The 9,207-nt window shown below is 41.5% G+C and overlaps 1 protein-coding gene and 1 pseudogene across 1 annotated transcript in view; both read left to right on the plus strand.

The window, feature by feature from the left end:
• Tmem38b (transmembrane protein 38B) overlaps nucleotides 1-4,919 on the plus strand; it is a 40,319-nt gene extending 35,400 nt beyond the window's left edge. Inside the window, exon 6 of the mRNA XM_021200643.2 lies at nucleotides 4,203-4,919. Within this exon, the coding sequence (XP_021056302.1) occupies nucleotides 4,203-4,424 (222 nt within the window). The 3' untranslated portion in view covers nucleotides 4,425-4,919. The remainder of the gene's footprint in view (nucleotides 1-4,202) is intronic.
• A 62-nt stretch (nucleotides 4,920-4,981) lies between these two features.
• On the plus strand, nucleotides 4,982-5,100 carry LOC115064264 (annotated as a pseudogene).
• The last annotated feature ends 4,107 nt before the right edge of the window (nucleotides 5,101-9,207 follow it).

Here is a 9,207-nt window from a genome sequence, read left to right on the forward strand (position 1 = left end):
AGTGCTCTACCACTGAGCTAAATCCCCAACCCCCTTTTTCTTCTTTTTACCTAGAACTCATCACATGTTCAGCTATGTTTAGCCAGACTAATTAAAGAGGAAATCATTTATTGTTATAATTCTCTCAAGTACTTTATGATTGATAAAACTCAAGCTACAGGGAAACAAAATACATGGGAAAGATTATCAGTAGAGGAGAAAGCCCTTTTGTATTGTTGATACACAGACTTATGTCAAAATGGACGCTTTGCAATTTCAAGCAAGTCTGTGTTTCATGAACTAGGGTTACACATGCCCCAAGGGATATGTGGCTTCTGGCATTTTCTGTATAAAATCACATTATAAATGTGACATAGTTTTGACCATTAGTTGATCTCAATGGTAATTAACTTTAAATATGTTAAATGCATTATTGGGTAAAATTCATATATGATTTATTTTTATTATATTTTATTTTATGTGTATTGGTGTTTGGTCTGTATATATCTTTGTATACCTTGTATATGTTTGCTGCCCAATGAGGCCAGAAGAGGGTGTTGGGTTCTTTGGAGTTGGAGGTACAGTAATTGTGCCATGCGGATTATGGGAAAGGAACCCAGGTCCTCTGGAAGAGCAGCCAGCCCTCTTAACCGCTGAGCCATCTCCTCAGCCTTCTGACATAAGAAAAACATGTTAAGATAAGTCTTTTTGTCTGTTTTGAACTGTGTCAAGTTTGGATCCCTTCTTCCATCAGTGGATACTTGAAAGAACTCTGAGAAACATGTATTTGGTATTGGCTGTTCACTTGAAGAAACTACAGTGAACTAGTTACTGTGAAATAGAGCAAAGGTGCTGACCAATAATGATGAAAACTGAAGAAGCTGTGTGTTTTAAAAATTAAGCCATGTATGATGACTGTGGTAAAAGTTTCAAAGACCGGTAGAACTGTAAAATGATTCTAGTTAATTGAGGTAAGTAAAAGTGAAGACAAGGAGTATACAGGATTAAATGGATATGGGGAGTGGAAACAGGAGCAGTCCTGGGAGAGCGGCTTGAACTGTCCAGTGGCCTGTTACTTCCACTGTTGGTACAACCTGCAGCCATACCCCAGATGTGGCATAGACACCAGCTTTTCAAGGTCACTTCAAAGTACTGATCAGTGTGTTTTTACAAGATACTTAGGAATGAGTACTTCTACATTTTCAATAATTTATGTGTACAAGGTCTGGTCAATTCAGAGGGTACACATTAAAATCTCTGGCTGCTCTTCCAGAACATCCAAGTTCAGGTCTTAACAACCATGTAACAGCTCACAGTCTGCTGCAGTTCCAGTCCCAGATAACTTAAATCCTCTACTGGCCTCCTTAGACATCAAACACACATATGTATGCAGATAAAACACACACACACACACACACACACACATATATAAACTAAAGTAAATAAATTTTAAAAATTAAAAAAAAATGTGGGTGCCTTACCAATGGCTACACCACTGAAGTAAATGTCCCTCCCTCTTCCTGTAACCATTAACTACATATAAACCTCAGGGAACTGTGGGACATAGCGAGCGCCTACCTCTTCCGTTGCAGGATGTTGGCAGGTCCAGTCTTACACAAATCCTGTGCAGTCCATCCCAGATGCTCTGGGTTCAAGACTGCAGCAGCCGTATCACATATCAAGCCAACATGCCATGCCATTCCCCTCTTTTTCTGTTTCTTATGTCCTTTCTGATATTTCTTCTCAGAGGGTTTCTAAGGCTTGGAGTAGGATTGATGCCCCAGTTTTTGCTGAACATTTAGCAGTCTCTTATTGTCATTACTTTGACCAGTTATGAGTCCCTGGGGCACTTAATACTACCCATTGGAGAAGGAAGCTTCAGACTGAAGCTCACAGTAGCACTAATTATGGTAACAGCGTTTGTGATAAGCACACCTTGTCTATTTAGCAAAACCAAAGCAGTAGCCTCCACAGAGGTCTTATGACCTCTCTGGCCAACAGCTTCTGATCAGGTTTTAAAGTATGAGATGTGAATAAATCCCCTCCTGTGGAGTGGGTCTCAGATTTAAGGAGAAAGCTGCTGTGTGCCCCTGGATTGCAGAGTGGGCGCGGTTTGCCTTACCATTCAGAAATATATCTCCAGCCTCCACAGCTGAGTAGGAGTTGATGTCAGTCTCTCTCATCAGCCTTTGTGACACCTTCTGGCACCATGAGGACTAGCAAGCATTAAGAAAACTCGTGGCCGGTTCAAGCTTGCTTTCTCCATGTTCTGTGACCAGAGTCTGTGGTGTCTTTAGCGGTTGGGTCTTACCATGTAGGTTTTAGAGACAACCAACAGCAGGGTCACTAGCTTGTGTTTTTGTAAGGAGATGCGGTAGGGAGGAACTTCAGACACTTCTGACCAACAGCTTGTAGGGAAGTTGCCCACCCCAGACACTGGAATTTGCACTTATTCTGTGGCTCAGGAAGCAGCTTTATCCACCCATATAGAGTACTTTCAAAGTCTGTATTTTAATTTTACTCATAAAATTGCATCCATCCTCCATCCCTTGTCTTAACTCTCCTTCTTCCGTCAACATTTCTACTCCCAGGGTTCTCCTTCTGGTCAGACATCACATATGTTATAAAAGTAGCTGCTTCGGGGCTGAAGAGATGGCTCAATGGTTAAAGATTTATTTATTTATTATATGTAAGTACACTGTAGCTGTCTTCAGACACTCCAGAAGAGGGCGTCAGATCTTGTTACGGATGGTTGTGAGCCACCATGTGGTTGCTGGGATTTGAACTCCAGACCTTCGGAAGAGCAGTCGGGTGCTCTTACCCACTGAGCCATCTCACCAGCCCCTGACTGTTCTTATAGAGGACCCAGGTTCAATTCCCAGCACCCACATGGTGGTTCACAACTCTTTGTAACTGGTTCATGTGAAATATAGACAAATGCAGGCAAAACACTAATACTCATAAAATAAAGTTAAAAAATGAGACAGACAGGACAAGGTGGGTTTGTTTTTATTAAAGTAGCTCTTTCACAGTACACATTTCAGACTGTCTGACCCTCACAAAGTTCTGTGTAAGTGAGCCTTGCTTTATATATGTGGTAGTGTTAGTATCCTGTAGATTATATTGTACCATTTTCATCTGACGTGCTCTAAATTATTTACCATTATTTCTGGCTACTTTAGCTTGCATGGCACACACCCTTTGTAACTTCCCAGCCCCTAGATGATGCCACACTGACTGATATATTATTCTTGATATCATGCACCCCAAGCAAATGGGTTGTATAGGGGCCTCCTTTAGCGATGCCATTCCAAACGTTTCTAGTTTGATTTTTTTTTTTTTTTTCTGTGATCTGGAAGAACTGACTGTTACAGAGTCTTAGGGCTTTGAAACTAAGCTAGATCCTGAGTTCTCCCTGCACATCCACTTCGGGATTAGTCTAATTTCTAGATCAAGTCTGAACGTTGTTGAACAGTGTGATTTATGAGGTAAAGGATTGGAACCACTTTTCACTCCAAATTCTGATGTCTTTGTTTTATATTTAAGTAATTCAAGCAGAAAAGATTGGTGGGGAGATGTTTCCTGTAGTGTCTTTTTGGGATATATTCTGCAGCTCCTGAAAGCCTGCACCAGTGGCAATGGTGTGTTGTTAAGTAGTAGTTGAACCCAAGTCTGTATTGTGTCTTGCTTTCCATTCAATTTGCTTTTTAGTTTGGGGCAAGTTACTTAACCTGTCAGAGCTGTGACTATTCCTCTCTGTGATGGAGGCAACAGTAACTGTTGCATTAAGTTGAAAGTAGAGAGGAATATAAAGTATTTACAGTTCTGACCCATGCCAGATGGATAATAATGATAGCTGTATTGGCTGTATGTGTAGATGGTAGATAAGATTATATCTCATAAAAATTGGATCTTCTTTGACTTCCTTGTCTGTCTGTCTGTTTGTCATTCATCTATTTCTCTCTCTCTTGTTCTTTTTTCTTTTTAATTTTTGGTAGTAATGGTTATACTTCATTTGGTGTACCAGTACCAGGTACATTTTTAATGAATAATCTTTAAATTCTTAGTGATCTGAGATTTTTTCCCCAGGGTTTACCGTATTTTTTTCTCCTACAGATTAAATAAAAAATACATTTGAATCCCTTTGCCCATTATTTTTCTCTCTCAGTTTTAAGAAACAAAAAGTGTTTGTACTGAAACTCAGAGTTAATTTTTTTCCCTAGGTAACCATGATGATGACAAAGGATACTGCTGTGACTCTCACTACCTTTGAGGACACCCTGACTCGGATGTTGTTTGGCCGGCGGCAGCAGCAGCAGCAGTTTTCATTGAGTGAAAAGAAAACTGAAGTCAAACCGTCTTCCAATGGTTCTGCCTCAAGTGCATCTAAGCAGGGAGCAGAGCCTTCGGGTGGTACTAAGAGACACGCCAAGAAAGAAGACTGAGGATCGTCCCTGGGCTTCGGAGGCAAAAAGAAAGAGTTACTTATCTCTCGGAGTGTGTTGTAGTTCTGTGTAAATGATGTGAAATAACGCTTATGTGTGGGATGGAGGAGACAAAAGGGGGAAGTGCTTTGTTTCAGGGACACCACTCGCTCTGCTGGTTGTAACTCTTGGGGTCACGAGTGTATCATGTGAATTTATTTTTCTGGTGTAAGAGATTCTCATAATTATTTGGATAGTTTTATATTGATAAAAGAATAATTTTTTAAATGTTACAAAAAGTTCACTTGTTACTGCAAAATTCTAAGAATTTAACAAAAAATTCAGTATTTTTTTTTTACTTTTTGAATGACTATAATTGTGTTTTAATTCTGCAGAATTAAACTTTTACTTCATATTTACAATATAATTCCTGTATATAGAAGACAATTCCTATTTAATTTTGAACACAGAGAACTTTTCCTAAATACTTTTTAACCTAAAATAAACTAATAGTGTATATTTGGTGTATACAGTTATTTATTTTATATATCTTGCACACATTAAAAATACCTGAAATTGTCTACGGCCATACCACCCTGAACATGCCCGATCTCGTCTGATCTCAGGAGCTAAGCAGGGTCGGGCCTGGTTAGTACGTGGATGGGAGACTGCCTGGGAATACAGGGTGCTGTAGGCTTGGGAAAAAAAAAACAAACTGAAATTTAACTTATTTTAGTTTCAAGTATTATTTTTCATTACTTTTAATGAGTCTCAGTTTGAAGTTTATTTCATGCCCTTGTTTTAAAAACTACTTTTTCCTTAGAAAAGCAGGGTTACAATTTGTGTGTATCATTTTCTTTTTGCAATAGGAGTCTCATTCTGTAGCCCAGGCTGGCCCAGACCTTCTACCTCAGCTTCCAAAGTACTGGGATTATGGGCCCGGGCCACCATGCCAGGCTAGGGGTGTGGTTTTTACTTTAATAATCCTGTGTTTGGAAGCTGGGTTGTTTTGTTTCGCCAGCTGGAGAGAGAGTCTTCACACGCTGCATGGTCCTCCTGACTCAGTTGGTCTGAATAGGCTGGTGGCATGCCTCTGTGACTCAGCAAAAGGACTGTCATGGCCAAACTGTCCTGCACCTCTCCCGGATCACTGCTTCACGAGTTTATTTGACTGTCTCTTCTTGTAGGTTTGCATTGGGTATCTCTGCTCAGTAGACATGTGTGTGTATTTCTAGTTTTATCTGAAATGAAAGTTGTTTTCCTGTGAAAATGCTCAGTTCTCATGAGGACTGTCTTCCCACATTTGATGTAAACCACAGAACCTAACCTCACGTGGCAAGACTCCTAGAATGAAGCAATACAACATTAAATCTGCTGTCTCGGAGAGCAAACAAGCAAACACACTAAGGCATAGATTGTATTGCTTCATTTGGTGCATAACTGTCATGTTCTAACCTTACAATTCTGTAGGATGGCTTTCATCCTAAGAACGCGAGCCCGCCATCTGTGTTAGGCACTTTTGGTTGGTTAAGAAGCACTTAAGTGATAGTCAATATATAAAGTTTTCCTTTTTTTGTTGTTGTTTTTTTTTGTTGTTGTTGTTTCGTTTTTCAAAACAGGGTTTTCTATGTAATAGCACTGACGTTTCCTTTTTAATTTTTAGCAAACATGCACACTTGCAGATACTTTACTTGATTTAGAAAAAGATTTTGAGTGGCACTTTTGATAACCTAGGTATGAGAAAATGCTTTTTTGATATTGTGACAAAAAAAGCACTAAATTGCATTATCTATTATATACTTGACAATCTGTAGTTAAAAACTTTGCAAAATTAATATGTTATTGACCAGTTCTGGTTTTAACTGTAGTTAAAATGGTAAGAATCTTGTTTTTCATTTGTATTAAAAACAAATTCATTAAAATAAGTATTTTAGTATTCAAGGGGTATTCTTTTTTTCTTTTTCTTTCTTTTTTTTTTTTTTTTTTTTTTTTTTTGGCATTGTTTTGAGGAAGAAGTTCAGAGTCCTGTGTTGTTTTGATACTTTTGGGGCACAGTTTGAAGGGGACATGGCACTGGAGAATGGATTAGGCTTAAGACCTCCTACCCTGGATCTGCTCAGGCAGTCCACTCTCAGAGACCAGCTCCTTACCCCTTACCTACCAGGAAGCCTAGATGTGGTCCATAGGCCAGCTTCACACAGCCCAGTCTCACCTAGGGGAGCTTGGAAGCTGCCGGACCATGGCCCCCTAGGGCCAGTGATGGAGCCTCTAGCAGAATGTGCCTAAATACTTTCAACCCAAGTCACCAGATTCTTCATTCTTCCTTGCTGACAGTTTTCAGTAAGAGGGAGAGGCCAGGTGTGTGTTAAGTGGATTTCAGTGGGAACTCGGACCAGTGGCCTTTCCGTGGGCACAGACTGAGAGCAGTGAGGGGAGTGAAGGGTGCGCACCTCACTGTGGGTGCAGTATGTTTCATTCAGCACACTGTGACTTTTTAATTAAAACGGACTTAAGGGAAAATATCTACTTCAAGTCACAAGTTGATTGCAATAGAGAAGAATGTTAAAAACAGAATCATGTGTTTAAGATGTTTTGGAAGAAGAGGTAGAAAGATTGCAAGATCCCCTCTGGAGGGGATGGGTGACAGGGACATGTCTTCCTGACCTAACATTACTGAATTCAGAGACTGTCAGTGTACACAGGGCCTGGAACTTTTTATGTAGTACAGGCTGTCTGGAACTCCAGGCTTCCCCATCCTTGTGTACGGTGTACTGGGACTGCTTAGCTAACACAACTTATTCTTACTGTCCATCTTTTACATGAAATAAAGTTGGTAGGTGCCTGTGCACCTCGGGATTCCTCCCTGTGTCTGTGCAGGTGTGCATAGGAGGGTAGAGATCACTGTCGGGTGTGTGTGCATGTGTGGGCATGGTGTGTCATGCCGTGAGTATGGAGGACAGAGGACAACTTCCAGGAGTCTGTTCTTTCCCACCATGTGCGTGACCAGGAGTGAACTTGGGTTCAGGCTTGGCAGTAAGTGCCTTTACCCGCTGAGCTGTCCCGATTCCCTAGTCCTCTTTTTGAGATGCGGTCTCTCAGTTAACCTGGAGCTCACCAGGCTGACTACACTAACCAGCAAGCCCTGTGATCTCTGGACTGGTGTTATAGCTCTCTACGTAGGAGATGGCGATCTGAACGTGGGTTCTCACTGCAAACACTTTACCTACCACTCAAGCCGTATCCCTCACGCCCAGAAATTGAGTTTCAACAAACACCAATGGCTGAGAACTCCTGACCAGAACATGAATATTACAAGGACTCCAGGGAATTAATATTCAGTCAATTCCTTCCCCCACTGGACATAATATAAAAGAAATCTTGGTTCATGTAGATTTCCTAAAAACTTAACGGATTTTTAGATGCTTGTAACTTGTGTTTATCTGAAGTTCATAGTCTACTTAAGTACTTCCATTCAGTCACCTGCTGATGCACATCGGACTGTTTCTAACTTGGGATGTTTCAAATAAACAATTATGAACACTTTTGTACAGCTTTTGTTAATTGTGTTCTTTTTGATAAATAGTAGGAGGTATGGTGGGTCATGCTTGATTTCATAAAAGCAAAGCAACTTGCGTGTTTTTTTTTCCAAAGTGTTTGTACCACTTAATGCTCTAGTACAGTGTCTTAAATATTCTAATTGATCCGTGTCCTTAGCCTGAGTCAGTACTGTCAGCGTTTTAATTTTGTCCATTTCTAGGGGATGCTTTTTGGGGCTTGAGGCTGTCGTTACCCCGGCTAATGATTATGAAAACTTTGTGAGTGTTGATCATCTGACTGCCTTCCTCTGAATTATCTGCTCCCACCAATCCTGTATACATTGCTCTAACATGTTGGTCATGTGGACCCATGTTACCAGACAGATATGAGAACTAGAAAGGTTGAGTGAGCTCAGACCCCGGGAATCTCAGATATGAGACAGGTAGGAGTGGAGCCGCCTCCTGCCTGTCTGTGCACCTGCTCTGGAACCACGACACCCCACTGAGGACTAGGATAGCTTCGAGCCTTCAGCCAACAAGCTTCCCTTACTGGGTATTCCTTCCCACAAAAGGTATTTAATCCGTGGTTCACCCGGAATAAAGTGGATGTGTTTACATCCACCATCAAATAAATCAGTATGAACAAGCAAGGACCGTCTTAGAGAACTGCCTCCTTAATGGATCGGGGTGGTGGGGAGTCCCTTGACTAAAGAGCTGGACCTGACTCCCGAGGAAGGCTTTCTTCCTTCTGGCCCTCCCTATCAAAGTGCGTTCTGCTTCTCCCAGGCTCTGCCTCCGCTCTCCACCTGGAGGGTGGATGATCTAAGGGGAAGCATGGATTCTGACTTGTGACAGCGGCACACCAGCGGTGCCCCGTTACCCAGAGAGTAGATGGGGGACCACAGCGTTTGTATTAGGCTCCTGGGTGTTTTCCCTCCGCTCTGGCGAAGGAAGGGAGTGTGGACCCCCTTTCCAGACTTCCTTCTGCCTCCTCGAGCAATGTGCCACGGTGCCTGGGCACCCACGGTGGAGAGGCAGAATATGTATGGCACTAACATATTTTAATATATTTTCATGAGCAAATTTTTTTGTGGGGGTGGTAGCTCAAGACAGGGTTTCTATATGTAGTCCTGGCTGTCCTGGAACTCTCTGTAGACCAGTTAGCCTTGAACTCAGAGAGCTTCCTGCTTCTGCCTCCCAATTGCTGGGATTAAAGGCGTGCATCCAGCTCCAGACTTCAAAATTTTAAAGACATTTAACTTTTACAC

This window comes from Mus pahari, chromosome 6 (genome assembly GCF_900095145.1).
Source record: "Mus pahari chromosome 6, PAHARI_EIJ_v1.1, whole genome shotgun sequence".
Classification (NCBI taxonomy): domain Eukaryota; kingdom Metazoa; phylum Chordata; class Mammalia; order Rodentia; family Muridae; genus Mus; species Mus pahari.